Raw genomic sequence first — 20092 nt, forward strand, 5'->3', positions numbered from 1 at the left:
GGTCACACCCACTTTACTGTGACTGACAGACACAGTCCACTCCCACTTTACTGTGACTGACAGACACAGTCCACACCCACTTTACTGTGACTGACAGACACAGTCCACACCCACTTTACTGTGACTGACAGACACAGTCCACACCCACTTTACTGTGACTGACAGACACAGTCCACACCCACTTTACTGTGACTGACAGACACAGTCCACACCCACTTTACTGACCCTTTAGGAACAGAATTCACAGCTCATTGACTAAAAATGACAGGAACAGAGAGAGACCTCGATTATTTCACTGAGACTGACATCATGTCTGTTCTGTAGGAAAAGAAGCCACACCTCCTTTATCCATACTGGCCACGCCCCCTTGAATGAGATTTACAGTAATAAGCACTGAGCAAACAGTCAATTTCTTGATTCAGTTTGAGTTATTACACTGGGGCAGACATGCTACTGGGAAGCAGATATGCTTATTAATTGACCTTTCGCTAGCACCCTAAAGCCCGGTGTGGGTTTCCCTGCACAGGAACGCTATCATATGTTTAGCAAATGTCACCGTGGCGCAGCGGCGGTTGCTGTTAATGCCAGCTGCCTGGTGTATGGGGGGGGGGTGTTGGTGGTGGTAGTGGCAATGGCGGCTTTGCCATCTGCAGAGGAGGGGAACCCGCCCCCTGAGCAAGCCTGTTAACATGCAAATAAAGCAATTAAAATTCATGCCATGCTGTTCGCAAAAACACGTAAAGTACACGGCGGGAACGTCGTACCATCTCAACATCTCATTTTTCTTTTTAGATTTTGTTTTAGCAACTCACGTCCATCCGACGCTCTCCTGTCTGAAATCCAGTTCCCCAAAAGGAAACTGATGCACCCCTGAAAGACCTGTCACTGGCCCACAGTATGTTTCTCAATAAGCTGTCAACTGCACTGGCTAGCTCATTCATTAGCTAAAGTAGGTGTTGCTTATTCGCTTAGCACCGCGCGCTAGGCCTGTTGATGAGGATGAATTCATTAACATTTGCTGGCACCTGTTCTCCGGGTTTAGGATGGTTTTCTTAATTGATTACAGCAGGTCACATAGACGTGTGCATGTGTGTGTGTGTGTGTGTGTGTGTGTGTGTACCACAGATACTGGGAGCCATTAAAGTAGAAACTGTGAGTGTCATTTTGGCTTGGTCTGGCTAATTATCCGGTGTTGAACAGAGCAAATCAGCTTGGAACGGCGTGGAACCCATTTTCCACTCTGGCATGTGCATTCAGGGACAGAGAGAGAGAGAGAGAGAGAGAGAGAGAGAGAGAGAGAGAGAGAGACTGAGAGAGACTGAGAGAGACTGAGAGAGACTGAGAGAGAGGGTGGGGAGAGAGACAGAGGGGGGCACAGAGAGAGAGAGAGAGAGAGAGAGAGAGAGAGAGAGAGAGAGAGAGAGACTGAGAGAGAGGGTGGGGAGAGAGACAGAGGGGGGCAAAGAGAGAGAGAGAGAGCTAGAGAGAGAGAGAGAGAGAGAGAGAGAGAGAGAGAGAGAGAAAGAGAGAGGGGACACAGAGAGAGAGAGAGGGACAGAGAGAGAGACAGTGGGACAGAGAGAGAGAGGGATAGAGAGAGAGGGACTGAGAGAGAGAGGGATAGAGAGCGAGGGACAGAGAGAGAGCGAGGGACAGAGATGGACAGTGGAATTACTTTTGGAATTTGAACGTAGCTTTAACAAGTTCTTTCCGTCTCAATGTCCAAAGCACTTCCCCACTTATTTATTTATTTGTCTGTTTATTTATTTATTTATTTATTTATTTATTTATTTATTTTAAGGGTTTATCGTTCAATTCCATTGCCCGCTCTGTTACTCGACTGCCTCTGATCGTGTCCGTGCGAGCTAACCAATGATGACTGCTGTCAAAACACTCTTCGAGTTCATTCATCATCCTCCAGCACGAAACCACGTCTCGTCCCCGATCGCGGCGCGCCACAACGCCAAGTGCATAAAACCTGCCTTTACAGTGCGATATGAAACGTCTACGGCTTAATTCAACAGCTGAAAGGATCAAAGGCGTGTTACGGGAGCAAAAGACTCGGGAGAAGTTTCTGTCTGAAACCCGAGGCTCGACTTTGAAAGCCAGTGTCTGCCGTGACATCAGTTCAGGCAGCGAGATTTAATAGAATATATTCTCAAACGTACGCTGCTTATGACGTGTTATGAATACAGGAAGCGTCACTTTATTATTATACCATTTATTGGAAAAGCAAATCGGGTGCCGATAATTAAGGTTAGATGTAAGAACACTGTAATCACTGTGACGTGGAATATTTTCCAGTAACAACAAACGACGTCATGGTTTATTCCTCTAACTATACATCAGCATTGTGCTTAAAGATTTATTTATTTGTTCAATAAAATATGCATTAATTTATAGGTATCTTAATGTTGTGGAACATCCATAAAACCTACATCGTAGCAGCTATAGACATTCATTCATTCATTCATTCATTCATTCATTCATTTTCTACCTCTTATCCGAACTTCTCGGGTCACGGGGAGCCTGTGCCTATCTCAGGCGTCATCGAGCATCGAGGCAGGATACACCCTGGACGGAGTGCCAACCCATCACAGGGCACACACACACTCTCATTCACTCACACACACACACACACACTACGGACAATTTTCCAGAGATGCCAATCAACCTACCATGCATGTCTTTGGACCGGGGGAGGAAACCGGAGTACCCGGAGGAAACCCCCGAGGCACGAGGAGAACATGCAAACTCCACACACACACAAGGTGGAGGCGGGAATCGAACCCCCAACCCTGGAGGTATGAGGTGAACGTGCTCACCACTAAGCCACCGTGCCCCCCAGCTATAGACGGTCGTTTTTTAAATTTTTTTATTTTGTTATTCGTTTTTTTTTGTTTTGAGAAAAACATCAGAAAGAACCCTCCAACTGTCTGAGCGTTTGTCATGGACAATGACATCACAACATCGTATCCTGCGGCTGAAGCACGGGAGTAAAATCCACTCTCAAGCCGAGACACTGAAGCGAAAAGCAAAAGAATAAATAAATCCAGAGCACAACAAGGCGCTTTTACTTTGAACCACGTCGACTTTCAGCACTTTTCATCATTCAGTTAGCGGTAAACCCACCTGAGAGTTCACGTCCCTGCAATCGCTATTGTCAACCAGATTTGACACGGCAGCCAACCAATCGTACGTGTGTGTGTGTGTGTGTGTGTGTGTGTGTGTGTGTGTATGTGTGTGTTTTATACCTGAAGGTCTCTTTTTTCCCTTTTCCTCTGAATGAGTGGCTTATTTCATACCGGCCGGAAAATTACCTTTAGTCTCTCCGGACCACAACTCTATCAGTGTCCCTGCTTACAGAAAGTCTCACTGAGGCCTGAACTTTGTTTCCAACTCGAGTACTTGTTAGAAGTCACACCACACCATCACCCAAGAAAAATATTTATTTTTATGGCTTGTGATCTGAAAGTCTCTTTTTCTTTATGTCTTTCATGCTCACGTCCTTGATGCCTGTATATATCCTCCGTATCAGACCGGATATCCCTTATTCCGTGTCTTGTTTTCGGATTAATAACACGATGACGGATTCCTGAGACGTAACGGAATCTCTACATCACACGCGGTGCTTAACTTGATAGTTACTGCTTTCAAGCCGAGATCAATAACGGGATGTATGTGAGCGAGGGCATGAGGACGCTGCGGCTGATGAATGTGGAGGGAGTTTAGTGCGAGACGTGAGCTGAATGTCTACACGAGCGACGGCTCTGTTTAAGGCTATAATCACGCTGTGTCTGTGCGTGTGTGTGAGTGTGTGTGAGTATGTGAACTTATTGCACTTATGCAATTCAAAAAAAGGTGGAATGTTGGACTTGATTTGCACTTGAATTGCAGCTTTGCCTGTACAAAAGATAAAGATTTTAACATCTAACTACCAATGTTTGCCTCTAACTACCCATTTGAGCCTCTAACTACCCATGTGAGCCACTAATTACCCATGTGAGCCTCTAACTACCCATGTGAGCCACTAATTACCCATGTGAGCCTCTAACTACCCATGTGAGTCACTAATTACCCATGTGAGCCTCTAACTACAAATGTGACCCTTTAACTACCCAACAGTGCCTCTAACTACCCACGTGAGCCTCTAACTACCCATGTGAGCCTCTAACTACCCATTTGAGCCTCTAACTACCCATTTGAGCCATTAACTACAAATGTGACTCTTTAACTACCCATGTGAGCATCTAACTACAAATGTGACCCTTTAACTACCCATGTGAGCCTCTAACTACCCATTTGAGCCTATAACTACCCATTTGAGCCGTTAACTACAAATGTGACCCTTTAACTACCCATGTTAGCATCTGACTACCCATGTGAGCTTCTAACTACACATGTGACCCTTTAACTACCCATTTGAGCCTCTAACTGCCCATGTGAGCCACTAATTACTCATGTGAGCCTCTAACTACCCATGTGAGTCACTAATTACCCATGTGAGCCTCTAACTACAAAAGTAACCCTTTAACTACCCAACTGTGCCTCTAACTACTCATGTGAGCCTCTAACTACCCATTTGAGCCTCTAACTACAAATGTGACCCTTTAGCTACCCATGTTAGCATCTGACTACCCATGTGAGCTTCTAACTACAAATTTGAGCCTCTAACTACCCATTTGAGCCTCTAACTACCCATGTGAGTCTCTAACTACCCATGTGAGCCTCTAACTACAAATGTGACCCTTTAACTACCCATGTTAGCCTCTAACTGCCCATGTTAGACCTGAACTACACATGTGAGCCTCTAACTAACATTATTGGGCTCTAACTACTAATGTAAGCATCTAACTATCTATGTGAGTTTCTAACTAAAAACGTGAGCCTCTAGCTACACATTTTAGGCTGAAACTACCCATGTGAGCCGCTAACTACTTATGTGAGCCTCTAACTACCATTGTTGGTCTCTAACTACCCATGTGAGCCTCAACCTACTTATGTGAGCCTCTAACTACCCGTATGGACCCGTTTGATCTTAACTATCTGCACCTAAGACCATGTGAAGCCTGCTGTAAAAAATCTGACCAATCAGAGTGAAGAAGACAACAAACAGCACACACACTATATGGTCCTGGTGCTGGATTGTGTAGTAAACGTGTACAAGTTTCGGTCCAGCAGGAACACGTGATCTTCACCTCTTCCTGAACTGCACGCTTCAGTTACGAGAGAACGCTACGACTTCGAGCTTCCCGCCGAGCCTGAGCTCGTTAACCGGTCCATTAGTCCGGAAGTGTTTGTCCCACAGTGTGATATAGACTCTCAGCGTCTGATTTAAACCCCACACCAGACACTCCTTAATAAAAGAATGGGAGTTTCGGCTGTTCTGACTCGTCCCGGTGATGACTGGCGAGAGCGTTTGAGCGATTATGGATAGAGCCGTTTGTGTCAGCGCAGATGTAGTAGGCCACGTCGTACCGCTCCGCCTCGGCTCCCTCGTCACCTATTTTATAGGAGCAATCCATCTGATTCCGTCTATTAACAACCTTTTCCCGTAGGTAGCAAACGATGCGCGAGTGGACAGATTCATTTTCTAGTGAAAAATGAAAATGTTTTCTTTCTTAAACGTGCCCTCACTAAGCATGATGCATGGTCAGGAAAAAACCCAGCGTGCCCGTGTCATTGTAGCCGTGGTTATGTCTCTGGCATATCAATTTCCCTGATCTCTCTCTCTCTCTCTCTCTATCTCTCTCTTTCTCTCTCTCCAAGAATATCTAGCTTCGCGCTTCAAAATCAGAAGCAGATTCCTACGATAAATCACGGACAGATGTCAGTCGGCCGTCAGGCAGCTAACGTAGCCGTCCTTGCCGTGCACTCGGATGAGAGAGGGCGGGATTCATTTCTCATGCAAATTCATTCACGGCACGCCGTCGGCAGACAATGGAAGCCCATTTCCTCTCATAAACGCCGCTTTATCAGCCGCCTCAGACCGAGCGCTCTCAATACCCCCTTTGTGCTCTTCCTCACGCAGAGACGTGCTCAGGGACCCGAGAGCACCACAGAGAGGGAGGCAAAGCGCCCAATATGGCTCTAATCAAAAACCTGCAGCACTCAGATGACGGCATCCCACTAACTCGATGGACCGACTCCGGTGCGACAGAGAAAAGGAACGAAGGAAGGAATTTTCCAGAAAGAGTGTCACTGATGCCAACGTTTAAGGATTGCTGCAAGGGAAAATGTACTTTTATAATAAAATGTTGTCGATCGGCGCAGACATGTTAACATCCATATTTTATTTCAGCCAAGCTACGTCGTGATCGTGTCTACCGAACGCATACGGATTTTGTCGTAACCGTCAGTCTTGCACCAGCTTAGAAATTAAAGATGAAAAAAAAAATAAACTAAATAAACAAACACAACATAAACAAAGACAGCCAATGAAAGAGAGTCGCAGGAGTGACATCACTGCCGCACGTCGGTGGACTTCACTTGTCTGTTTTTCCCTCTTTTCACATCTTTTTACTCACACTTTTAGCCTCGAGCGGTATAACACTTTCGAAAAGTGCCAAATAACAAGCTCGACCAATCGGGTCGCAGCTCAGCTGGATTGTGAGACAACACAAGTGAGACAAATCCATCGTTAGCGAGTGAATAGAAACAAAACAAAAGAAAAAGGCTCTACATGAACTGCACTGTTACTACATTTTGGACTGAAATTCAATCGTCGAAAAATAATTAGTTTAGTTTCAACAAACTTTCGTCTATTAACTGTATTATCTGTATTAACTGATCTACAGCCAAACGCTGCTAGAAACTCGTTTAACCCTTGTACGGTGTTCGGGTCTGTGGGACCCATATACATAAACATCAATAGTTTTGAAAAACTTTGCTTGCTTGTAAATTTGTTGATTTTTTTCCCACTCATAACTTGATTAAATTTGATTTTCTTTGTTTTATTACATTTTATTAAAAAACAATAATAAACGAGTAGCACTTTAATTAAAAAAATGTGATGTAATAAAGGTAAAGGGCAAATATTAGCCATATATTGCTTGTATGTGGGATGAAGTAAACATCTGTAGAGTATTTTAACATCAAATTTTTGATTGTGTTGAATTAACAACCCAAAAATCCAGCGGGTCCATCAGGGGCGGATCTAGGATTTCATCTTTAGGGGGTTTTAGCCTTCAGTGAGAATTTAAAACAAGAAGAGTTTTATATTATATATTATATGACTACATAGTAAGCCAAAAGTTATGGTATTATTAAATGGCAAAAGTGGACACCAAAATTTTATGCATGATGTAATGATGTCAGCCTTGAATCAAATCAGTTCATGTATGTGTGCGTTCTCTACGAACAGTGTGTCCGATGAATGACGTCATTAATAAACTAAATATTCACAAGACAAAGACCGAATCGATAAATGTTATTTTTATTTAGTATTGAATGGATTGTTTGCATTAATATGTTGTTTGTGCTACAACTCTGGTAATAAGAATAGTGACATTTCACTGCTTTTGGTTGCCGTATTTGCGTTTTTCCGCCGATTAACGTTATGGATAAACGCCTCCAGCTCTGACTGCGCGTGCACGCTGCGCGTACCTGTGCTTCTCCGTCCAAATACAGCAGACAGCTGATGACGCAATTTTGAAAGACTACAACGCACGTGCGTAAAAGCAAAGTAAAAAAAAATCGCTCTGGGATAAAAATGATAAATAATTTTCTTTCCCATCGACGACATGTCCTGCATTTTAACGTCATTTTTCTTGTTTATTTATGAAGTTTTAGGGTGGCTGAGATTACAGACAGGGGGCTGAAGCCACCCTAAAAAAAGGCTAGAACCGCCCCTAGGGTCACCAGACCCACGAACACTGGCTGAGTAACACAAATACGAACAACACACAAGGGTTAACAGTAGAGAATACAGATTATTATGCTCACACTGTGAGCAGTGATGTACATGAGACATACATAACGTAACAACGTTCCCACGAATGCGGCGTTACGTGTTAATGCAAGAGGAATAGCCGTCACTCGTGCTGAAGATGAACAACTCTTCATGTCAAGTAAATCTCCTAATACGGCAACACCGACCTTATAATTCTTGTAATCCGGATAATCCTGAGCCAAAATGAAGGGAGTGCATTTAAAGCACATCATTCAATCTGCTTGTATGAGATACATATAGAAATATATATATATACTGTGTGTATACCAGAGGTGGGAGTAAGTCAGACGTGTGCGAGTCACAAGTAAGTGTCAAGTCATGAATGTCAAGTCAAAGTCAAGTCGAGTCATTTTTTAAATATTTGTCAAGCAAGTCTCAAATTTGCGACTTAAGTCTGACTCGAGTCAAGTCGAGTCCCCCATCTCTCAGTCGTTTAACTCAAGTCCGAGTCAAGCCTCAAGTCATGAATGTCAAGTCAAAGTCAAGTCGAGTCTTTTTATAATATTTGTCAAGCAAGTCTCAAGTCTCAAATTTGCGACTTAAGTTTGACTCGAGTCAAGTCGAGTCCCCATCTCTGAGTCGTTTAACTCAAGTCCGAGTCAAGTCTCAAGTCATGAAAGTCAAAGTCAAGGCTTTTTTTTAATGTTTGTCAAGCTACTCTAAAGTCTTAAGTCTCAAATTTGCGACTTAAGTCTGACTCGAGTCAAGTCGAGTCCCCCATCTCTGAGTCGTTTAACTCAAGTCCGAGTCAAGCCTCAAGTCATGAATGTCAAGTCAAAGTCAAGTCGAGTCTTTTTATAATATTTGTCAAGCAAGTCTCAAGTCTCAAATTTGCGACTTAAGTTTGACTCGAGTCAAGTCGAGTCCCCATCTCTGAGTCGTTTAACTCAAGTCCGAGTCAAGTCTCAAGTCATGAAAGTCAAAGTCAAGTCTTTTTTTAATATTTGTCAAGCAACTCTCAAGTCTCAAGTCTCAAATTTGCGAGTTAAGTCTGACTCGAGTCAAGTCGAGTCCCCCATCTCTGAGTCGTTTAACTCAAGTCCGAGTCAAGCCTCAAGTCATGAATGTCAAGTCAAAGTCAAGTCGAGTCTTTTTATAATATTTGTCAAGCAAGTCTCAAGTCTCAAATTTGCGACTTAAGTTTGGCTCGAGTCAAGTCGAGTCCCCATCTCTGAGTCGTTTAACTCAAGTCCGAGTCAAGTCTCAAGTCATGAAAGTCAAAGTCAAGTCTTTTTTTAATATTTGTCAAGCAACTCTCAAGTCTCAAGTCTCAAATTTGCGACTTAAGTCTGACTCGAGTCAAGTCGAGTCCCCCATCTCTGAGTCGTTTAACTCAAGTCCGAGTCAAGCCTCAAGTCATGAATGTCAAGTCAAAGTCAAGTCGAGTCTTTTTATAATATTTGTCAAGCAAGTCTCAAGTCTCAAATTTGCGACTTAAGTTTGACTCGAGTCAAGTCGAGTCCCCATCTCTGAGTCGTTTAACTCAAGTCCGAGTCAAGTCTCAAGTCATGAAAGTCAAAGTCAAGTCTTTTTTTAATATTTGTCAAGCAACTCTCAAGTCTCAAGTCTCAAATTTGCGACTTAAGTCTGACTCGAGTCAAGTCGAGTCCCCCATCTCTGAGTCGTTTAACTCAAGTCCGAGTCAAGCCTCAAGTCATGAATGTCAAGTCAAAGTCAAGTCGAGTCTTTTTATAATATTTGTCAAGCAAGTCTCAAGTCTCAAATTTGCGACTTAAGTTTGGCTCGAGTCAAGTCGAGTCCCCATCTCTGAGTCGTTTAACTCAAGTCCGAGTCAAGTCTCAAGTCATGAAAGTCAAAGTCAAGTCTTTTTTTAATATTTGTCAAGCAACTCTCAAGTCTCAAGTCTCAAATTTGCGACTTAAGTCTGACTCGAGTCAAGTCGAGTCCCCCATCTCTGAGTCGTTTAACTCAAGTCCGAGTCAAGCCTCAAGTCATGAATGTCAAGTCAAAGTCAAGTCGAGTCTTTTTATAATATTTGTCAAGCAAGTCTCAAGTCTCAAATTTGCGACTTAAGTTTGAATCGAGTCAAGTCGAGTCCCCATCTCTGAGTCGTTTAACTCAAGTCCGAGTCAAGTCTCAAGTCATGAAAGTCAAAGTCAAGTCTTTTTTTAATATTTGTCAAGCAACTCTCAAGTCTCAAATTTGCGACTTAAGTCTGACTCGAGTCAAGTCGAGTCCCCCATCTCTGAGTCGTTTAACTCAAGTCCGAGTCAAGCCTCAAGTCATGAATGTCAAGTCAAAGTCAAGTCGAGTCTTTTTATAATATTTGTCAAGCAATTCTCAAGTCTCAAATTTGCGACTTAAGTTTGACTCGAGTCAAGTCGAGTCCCCATCTCTGAGTCGTTTAACTCAAGTCCGAGTCAAGTCTCAAGTCATGAAAGTCAAAGTCAAGTCTTTTTTAATATTTGTCAAGCAAGTCTCAAGTCTCAAGTCTCAAATTTGCGACTTAAGTCTGACTCGAGTCAAGTCGAGTCCCCCATCTATGGTATATACATATAAATATTCTTTATTTCCAGATAATACACATGCACTCAGCCTTCACACGTTCATAATTCATTATTCATCTGATCTTTTTCTAGTTAGTCAGTTTGACATGAACACTTTACTCCTTTTAAGTGTTCGTCTAATTTAGGAGGTGAGAAGCTCCGAATTTTAAAACTTTTATTTTAGACTCTAAAGCCGCGTTCCAAAGTTTATATCAGACGTTTAATCCGATTTGGAGTCGCTCAGAAGATTTAATGTGTAATCCGTACTAATCAAGACGAAGCCAAAACACCATGAACTCCTTTATGTGCTTCGCTTTTTATAAACCAGGAAAGACCTGTGTGTTCTCGTTAGAGGTCTTCTCGGGTCTAAAAAAATTTACCTGACCCGAAGTGACCCGAATCACTTTTTACCCGAACCCGACGTGCGCAATTTATTTTTTTTTACTAAAGACCCGACCCGAGACAAACCCGAGAAAAATTAGACCCGAACTGAGAGCAATTTTTTTTAACCTGACTGGACCCGAATGTTGCATAACTCTACACTAAAGTAACCGCTACATAGTGGATTTGAAATTGATTGACAGGTCTGTTTCAACAAAAATTAGCTTACCGCCAGCCACACGATGTCGCAAGCGGTCTTGTCAAACAGAGAAGAGGTTGGAAAAGGACTCGAGTCGATACACACACAGTGGAGATACAGTAGTTCGGGTCTTCTCGGGTCCGTTCGATAAAAACACATTCATTTTAAATTACCCGAGACCCGACGCCGCTATTATTAGACCCGACCCGTGTCCGAGGCACATGTAAAACTTTTAGACCCGAACCCGCGCGGGTCTCGATTCGGGCCTCGGGTTTTCGGATCTAAGTTGACTCGTGAAGACCTCTAGTTCTCGTACACACTCGCTGTTCTCTTTAATGCCAGAAACTCTCAGCACGCTTATCACGTCCGATCTCTCCTGAACCTCCAGAAACGTCCGTCGGCTTTAACCGCTACTAACCGGGACGTCTGAAAGAGCAACCGAGGGATGAAGACGTACTCACCCGCGAGTAGATCACTTCTAGAGAGATGTTCTGAGGAGAAGCGCTCGGAACTGTGGAAGAAAAGAAGACGAAGGTGACGAGACTTGCTTTGGTAAAGAGTTTGATCCTCTTATAACGCAGCAGATTTGATGAATGAAACATTTTGTTCATTTATAATCACAGACATTTGTTATCACTTATACTACGGCAACTAGAAAACTAAACACTAAACCGTAAATCTCTCTCTTTTTAAGTTAATAAAACAAAACAAAAGCAACTTGTCGTGTTCCCGAGAATCCACGAAACCCCTGACCGTTACAGAGCAACAGACGGCACTGAAGACTCCTTAAAATTTGTATATCATCTCGACAGCTACGCATTACGACCGAGTCCCAGCGATTGAGCAGTTACTGTAGAAACGATAGCATAGATCAGACCAAATAAAGCGCATTAATATACAAAAATATACAAATAACGATTTGTCTTAAAACGAAAACGAAAAACGGAGGAAAACGGTCGAACTGTTCTGACCAATCAGAATCGAGAGCTCAACGGCGCTATAGAAATAATACAGGTTAGCGCACGTCTTTGTGTGTCGTGACATAATGACATCACATCACCCAGTATGAACTAAAGACTAGCCACGCAGGACGGCAGGCAGGTCGCTCGATAGGCCGAGCCTGTGGAAGATGTTATTGGATTAGCTTTTGGCCCGAGGGAACTTCCTGAAGCGGTACATCGGTAATCAATTAGCAAATAAGGTAGACATTAATACAAATACATTTGTGAGGTTTCCTGTTCTTTGATGCGGTTTAGATTGATCTGTTGACGTCTGTTTACCGTGCGAGCGGCTCGATCCGGAATTGCGGAGCTTATTCGCTCCGAAAGATCGATGAATCGATCGTATTGACTCACTGAACTGAACACACAAACACATACTATAATACAGACACCATGACTTTTATTTTCCTTTCCAAAGTTATGTTGAAATGATTTTAAATAAATAAATAAATAAACTCATTAAAAAAAACTGCATTGTTTTATTTCCTTAGTTAGTTTAATGTTGATATAGAATATGTGAAAATATTTAGAGATGAAAACGATTAGAAGTTTAGTATCTTGTGTATCTTAGAGGAGATGAATGGATACTTAATCTTTTTATTTTATTCATTAACATGATTTTTTTTGCCGTCCAATGTCTAAAAATTAAATAAAATAATAAATAAATAATGTGTAAAATTATATTATAATGTTTAATATAATGTGTAATAAATAAATAAATAAATAAATAAATAAATAACAAAAAGCAAACATTTTTTTTAAATTGCATTTTTTCCCCCTATAAAATCCTTTGACTCCTCGACTAAGGAAAAAATATCGTATTTCTCTAAATCAATATTGCAGAGATAATGTTAGGTCGATAGGCAGCCAGCAATGTCTTTGGGCTATTAATAGCTTTCATTATTATTTTTATATATAAATATATTTTATTTTTTACATGCTGAATGCAAATGAAATCAATAAACAGCAGCAGCTATCAGACTATTAGATTTGTCAGTGATATTATATGATACTCGAAGAAATGTCTAAGATGATCTGTATCATAATAGACAAGTTCTTGGGTTAAAAAAATAATAATAAAAATAAAAATGATCTGTACAAATAAGAAACATATAACAATAAATAGTAATTAGAAAAAAATTTATAAAAAAAAAACTATCGAAGCATAAACTTTGCATAAATGTTTCTAAACACAAATTACAACAAGCAGAATATCAAAAAATAAAAATACGTTCATTATAATTTCCACATTATTGATATCATGCGCTATCACATACATACAGTTACTTTACAGTGACTTTTTTCAGTTCTGTAATTTCAAATTGTGTGAAACGGCATTAATGTGAAGCAGCACATGTATTTAAACAGCGTTATTTAAGGAACTGGTGGTTCGAGTGGTTAAGGCTTTAGGTTGTTGATTGGAGGATCGGGGTTCAAGCCTCGGCACTGCCAAGCTACCACTGTTGGGCCCCTTAAGCAAGGCCCTTGACCCTCTCAGCTCCAGGGGCACTATATTATGGCTGACCCTGTGCTCTGACCCCAACCTCCTGAGTTGGTATATGTGAAGAAAGCATTTCACTCTTTTGTAATGTGTATGTGACAAAATAAAAGCTTCTTTTCTATTTGTTGGGTACGGCAGCTCCTGTGCGTGCCTTCGCTGTAATTTGCAATTTTCTATTTAAACCGGTGCATATCAGGTTTGTCTCATTGTTCTGTCGGCCTCAGGGCCCTCACTCGGGTTGCTTTAATTAACAAGCAGCATTTTGGTAATGAGCTTCAACCTTCACCTGCTAATTGTTATTGTGTGACGACTTCGCCGTCGTACGTCCTCCGACGAAAGAATCACGATTGGCGTGCAGTCTGGGATTGTGCCGTAGTGCATGTGCATGTGAGTGTGTTTGCGGTATCTAGCGACTCTTCGGGGTGTGTGGTGTGTATTTCTGACGAGTGAATCCAGACCGGTAATTACCTCGTAGAAGGTAGTCGTAAAAAAGAAAGAGAGACGGAGAGGGAGTTGTGGCGTCGCACAATTTCATTAGTGAAACACAGGGGGCCTTTAATTAAGCAGGAAAATGGGAAAGGCAGGTCTCGCGGCTCATTTGAAGCTTTCGCTGGCGTTTCACTAATGCGAGCTGACAGACAATAAATTCCTGCAGCCTCTTAGTGCACGCTGAAGTTAATGCAAAGAGACAATCTGGCCGAGTGTCGACAATCTGGCCGAGTGTCGAGGCCACTGTTCCAAACAGATCCATGACATAGAAATGTATGGGAAGGAGAGATGTATGGATGGATGGAGATGTAACTCAAAAAGATCGGGAGATTATGGGTTATATAGACAGAGAAGGACAGACACCAAAGAGATGAGATGATGGAGAGATGTACTGTATGGAGAAGCTAGAAATGAGGAGATTATGGATGGATAGTAAGGGCTGATTAAAAGATGAAGAGATGAAGAAATAGATGGAGAACGAGATAGAGAAATAGATGACGGAAAGGTGTTTGAAGACAAAGCTGGAAGTGTGAAAAAGATGGACAGATAGATAAAGATAGAGAGAGAAAGTGTTTCTAACTGGTAGAGAGATGGACAGAAAGTGAGAGAAAGCAATGGGGAAGGTGATTGGAAAATGGATGGGGAAATAGTAGGGAAATGGAAAGATGTTGGCGAGATAGACAGGAGTGATGACTATGGGATGAAGATATAGTCATGGAGAGATGAAGAAATGGATGGAGATAGAGATACAGGAATGGAGATGATGGAGAGGTGTTTGAGGACAAAGCTGGAAATGATGAAGAAGAGATGAAGAGGCGCGAGATGATGCTCCATCGAATGAAACAAGTCAAAAGTAATTGCCCCTTTAACAGCATAAAGAGCCACCTTCTTTTTCCTTTACATTGTCACCTATCTGTATGTCATGTCTGATACTATCAATCGATCTGTCTGTCTGTCTGTCTGTCTGTCTGTCTGTCTGTCTGTCTGTCTGTCTGACTCACTCTTCATCTATCTGCCTCGCTGTATTTCAGTTACTTACTCTGTCTGAAATCTGATTTGCTATCGATCTGTCTGTATCACTACCTGTCTGTCTGTCTGTCTGTCTGTCTGACATTATATCTATCTGTCTGTCCGTCCATATCTATTTGCCTAATTCCCTCTGTCTATCATTCACTAACTCACTGTCTGCCAAGCTGTCCGTCTGTCTCACCATACATCTGTCTGTCTGTCCGCCCATATCTATCTTCCTAATTCACTCTGTCTGTCACTCACTTACTCTGTCTGCCAATCTGTCTATCGATCCCTCTGTCTGTCTCACTATCTCTCTGTCTGCCTCCTTCTAAATAGAGATGCAGCGACGGCTCGAGCAGCTCCGACGAGTCTCGGCCAGATCGTGGCCTGCTGTCAGAGTCGACTGACGCCATGAGAAATCGATTAAGCTGAAGCCACTGTCACTCTGCGTGTGACAAACTTAACGAGACATCCGTTAATGTGTGATAAATTACTTAATGAGCATTTGATAGCGATGAACTGGACGGCATTATCCGTATGACCTTTCGGAGATACAACGGACGTGAAGGTGAAATGCCAGTCGATTTCCACCAACAACAGGAACAGCTAGAGGGAATTTTCCTTTCGACTGCAGTAACTAACCCCAAACTTTGTTGAGAATCAATATCCATTTGCATTCAAACCTACGTGCATATTAAGAAAAGCTATTTAGTTTATGAATTCTATCGGCATGCACGAAGTAGATGTTTAGCGTGTTAGCCATGTGTATATCAACAGTGCTTGTGTTTTTAACAAGCATCAATCATTTAGGAAATAAATGACCTGATAGGAAATGCTAGTTCTGGCCACTAAACATGGAGGACTTTTTCCAACACTGGTGTCTGTGTGATGGTAATTTAGTATAAATGGTGCACTTTGTGTAATACATTACCATCAGAGAAGGTTGTGATGAGCATATTGTCTGTGCCGATGCCCGGCCCGTGGCGGTTCAGTGCCAGGATGCGTAAAGAATACTCTGTAAACTTCTTCAATCCTTCCATTTTGTAGCTTTGCCCGAGCACCTCTATGCTCTGATAGAGAGAGAACAGAGAGAGAGAGAGAGAGAGAGAGAGAGAGAGAGAGAGAGAGAGAACAAGACTGTAAAATCACCTCGTTTTCACTAATCATCAGCATCCATTATGAAAGAAATGTTCTCTCTTCTCTGTTTGAATTGAATTGTAGTTCATGGCATGGCTCCAGTCCCACTTATCAGTTATTGTCTATATTTTAGCTTAACTTCTTTTCCAAGAGAGAAAGTGAGAGAGAGAGAGAGAGAGAGAGAGAGAGAGAGAGAGAGAGAGAGAGAGAGAGAGAGAGAGAGAGAGAGAGGCAGATCTGCCGTGCCTGGCAGATACCCGAGAGGGCGAACATGTTCAATATTTATCCAGCTGATTTTCTCTCAAAGCCTTTCACACTAAGCTTTCCATTTGCTCTCTGCTCTTTTATCAAGCCGACACGAGACACCTTGCACTCTGTAAAGACGAGTGCTAAGATCGGTGAAGAAAGTGTAGGCATGCTGTGCTGTAATTAAGCCCTTTGGTGATAAACAACACATAAAGGATCGAGGTTGATGTAAGTTCCGTTTAAAAGCTGACTAATCACAGCTGCTTTACACATTCATCAGATGCCGAGATCACACCACAAAGCCATAAAGGTGTAAAGTAATCAAACCCCAGACACATGGACAAATTGTCTTATCCACTCAGGTTTCTGTCGATGTACTGCAAAGGATTGTGGGAGTAAGAGGTTTGCTCAACAACACACACACACACACACACACACACACACACACACACACACACACACACACACACACACACACACACACTACAAATGCTGTCATGTTAGCTCATGTTAGCCAGGTAACTAGTAGCTAATGCTAACCATCAGAGTTCCATGTCAGACTTTAATATTTTAAGCAAGTGTACATACATTAAGGTAAAATTCAGATCTACAATAGAATTGTTGTAAAGACCTGCTCTTTGCCAGAGGAGGTCTCGATCCAGAGGAGCCGGTAGCCTTGGATGGGGCCGTTGGCGTATGCTGGAGGATCCCATGAGGCCTGGATAGAGGTTGGGGACATGGCCACGGCTTGGAGGTTCTCCACGGGACCAGGGACCTGCACTGCTCCACACAAACAGATGCAGACCAAGAGTCACATTATACATATAGGTACTAGCGATTTTTCATTTCCAATGATTTTTATTGTTTGGTTAATTTAGGTAAAAGAAATTAAAAGATATAAAACTTTGGATTTTTTTTTAAAACTCAAATATTCGTTCTATTTCATGACATCGACAGCTGTGAAATTACAACTGTTTAAGAACATGACTTAAATCTCTCTTAAAAATGCAGCTACGTAGCTAGCTAATAAATGTTGGCAATGATGATTATGAACACTGATAAACAGTATTTAACTGTCTGCTCTCAGAAATCCTGTCAGATTAGCTCCTATTAGCTAGCAGTGTAGTGTGAAGTGTAAAGATTTAAAATATTTATAAATATAACAAAAATTCTCTCCTAAATCCTGTCAGATTATGTTGTGTTATCTGGCTAGTTTTAACTGTGAAGATAATAAATACTTGAAATCCAATCAGAAATCCTGTCAGATTAGCTCCTATTAGCTAGCAGTGTAGTGTTAGAAGTAAAGTATATTTATTTCTCTAAAAAAATTCTGTCAGATTAGCTTGTGTTTGCTAGTTTATATAAATATAATTAAAAATTCTGACAGAAATCTTATCAGATTAACAAATGCTAGAAGAAAACATCTTTATATAAACACTGCTTTGCATTTTTTTCACAAAACACTGAGCAGTCACGCTACATTCTCCACATCAAATGCTTTTAACTCATGCTGCCATTTCAATCACGGTCTAATCTACAAAGTCAAGGTCAATTTCTAGCATCTGAATGGCCAGGACCTACGGTGCGATAGGGCGGTATCCTAGACCTGATATTGATATATGCACATATTTAAGATCATGCTAATCTTAGCGTTAGCGACTAAAGAAAGAAACGATACCACTAATAGAGAGGTAACGAGAGAGATGTGAAAATGGAGGGTTTCTATGCAATGCTCATGGAATTGAAATGCGTTTTTTTTTCCCAGAGTGTTCCTTTTGTCAGTCTGTGCGTGTTCACTCTGTACTGACTTAGAGCTATGGGCAAAACGCTTGTCGGTGAGGTAATGAAGAAAAGGTCAAGCTGTTCAACATCTCCACAGAGCCTCATTAAAAAGGTGAAAAGCCAATGTCTGGATAAAACTTTCTGTACTAAAAGGTCTATCATGGAAGCCAACATTAGGGAATTAGACAGAAGAGACAATGTTATGGATTATATCATGTGAACTAGAAATAATAATAATAATAATAATAATAATAATAATAATAATAATAATAATAAAAAGAAAATGAGTATGAATAGTTTATGTTAGATTATTAGTATTTCTGACATTTATTAAAATTAATACATTGGAATTTCCACAAACATCTCATAAATCTATATTTGGGAAATCTTCCCGTCTTCCAGGTCATTTTTGATGCTCCAATAACCTTTTAACGCCTTTGAAATAATTGTGATTTTTTTTTTAATGAAAAAATTAAGCATCTTTATGTATCAGATACAAATTTAATGGCAAAATTAAAAAAAAATCTTTCAGGAACTTGCCATTCAACCTAATTTTTTGTCGGAATCATCGCAATCTGTCAAAACTATCTTTGTTCTCAAAACAGCTGATAACATTTACAATGTGTTAAAAATTGAATACATTACAATCGACCTATACATTTTAAGCGTTAACATTAAGGGTTAAACAAAAAATTTATGTCCCATCGGAGTTCAGGTTGCTCCAGCTTGTTGAAGTTTGGATTCGATGGTCTTTGAAAACTTTGCATTAACATTTTGGTTAAATACTCGATGGAATTCGCTAAAGAAATTAGCATCCTAAAGATGCACAATGCTCACAATTAGCGCACAATGCTTATATTGGTCTTAGTGTTAATACTAAATGTAATATTAACTAAAAGATACACTCATTTTGAAGTTCATCCCAATCTAAGACCGGACAGCAAATCCACACCTTCATAACACCATCTGTCCAGTTCAGTAGAGTGTGATGAGCGTACGTACGTTCAGGCTGTGTGGAGAGCCGGATTTGCTCTGAGCTTTCTCCTGGCCCCAGCTCATTGTAGGCCACCACCCTGAAGATATAAACCGCCTCAGGCTTCAGATTGTTCACCGTCAACTGGAGACTCTCCGGCTCTGTCACGTTCACCGAGCGTTCTCTGTAAGAAGTCACAAGCATCAATTAAAACATGACTCTGAGATCCCCACGAGCGTGATACAAGACTTTGTCCTCAAACCCCTGCCAAATATCCTCCATTTCAGTGCCACAATAAACGAAAGACAGAGGTTGCTTTATTTAAGAGCCTAGACTTTATGTACCGCATGATGAGCAGAGACACCTTCGGAAAAAAAAGATGCTTTAGGGGAACCATAAAGAGAGCGTAATATACTACTGACTTACAGAACCTGACTGCAGAGCAGCAGCCAGCTGTCTATAAAAGAGAGAACGAAAGCACTTGAAGGTGAGGTAACACCATATCTTGCTCATTTCCTGCTTACAGCTGTTATAGGAGTTAGTAAAAAATACACTTTGGCGGTTAATAAGCCAGGGGACACGGTGGCTTAGTGGTTAGCACGTTCGCCTCACACCTCCAGGGCTGGGGTTCGATTCCCGCCTCCGCCTTGTGTGTGTGCGGAGTTTGCATGTTTTCCCTGTGCCTCAGGGGTTTCCTCCAGGTACTCCGGTTTCCTCCCCTGGTCCAAAGACATGCATGGTAGGTTGATTGGCATCTCTGGAAAATTGTCCATAGTGTGTGTGAGTGAATGAGAGTGTGTGTGTGCCCTGCGATGGGTTGGCACTCCGTCCAGGGTGTATCCTGCCTTGATGCCCGATGACGCCTGAGATAGGCACAGGCTCCCCGTGACCCGAGAAGTTCGGATAAGCGGTAG

General features: G+C 41.6%; 1 protein-coding gene across 1 annotated transcript in view; it reads right to left on the reverse strand.

Moving 5' to 3' along the window:
- The window catches only part of dcc (DCC netrin 1 receptor), a 251221-nt gene that overhangs the window by 56704 nt on the left and 174425 nt on the right, over positions 1 to 20092 (reverse strand). The window contains exons 9-12 of the mRNA XM_047809631.1: positions 19208 to 19362; positions 17055 to 17203; positions 15972 to 16110; positions 11500 to 11549 (exon numbers count right to left, since the gene is read on the reverse strand). Coding sequence (XP_047665587.1) covers positions 11500 to 11549; positions 15972 to 16110; positions 17055 to 17203; positions 19208 to 19362 — 493 coding nt within the window. The remainder of the gene's footprint in view (positions 1 to 11499; positions 11550 to 15971; positions 16111 to 17054; positions 17204 to 19207; positions 19363 to 20092) is intronic.

Source organism: Tachysurus fulvidraco, chromosome 26, assembly GCF_022655615.1.
Source record: "Tachysurus fulvidraco isolate hzauxx_2018 chromosome 26, HZAU_PFXX_2.0, whole genome shotgun sequence".
Classification (NCBI taxonomy): Eukaryota; Metazoa; Chordata; class Actinopteri; order Siluriformes; family Bagridae; genus Tachysurus; species Tachysurus fulvidraco.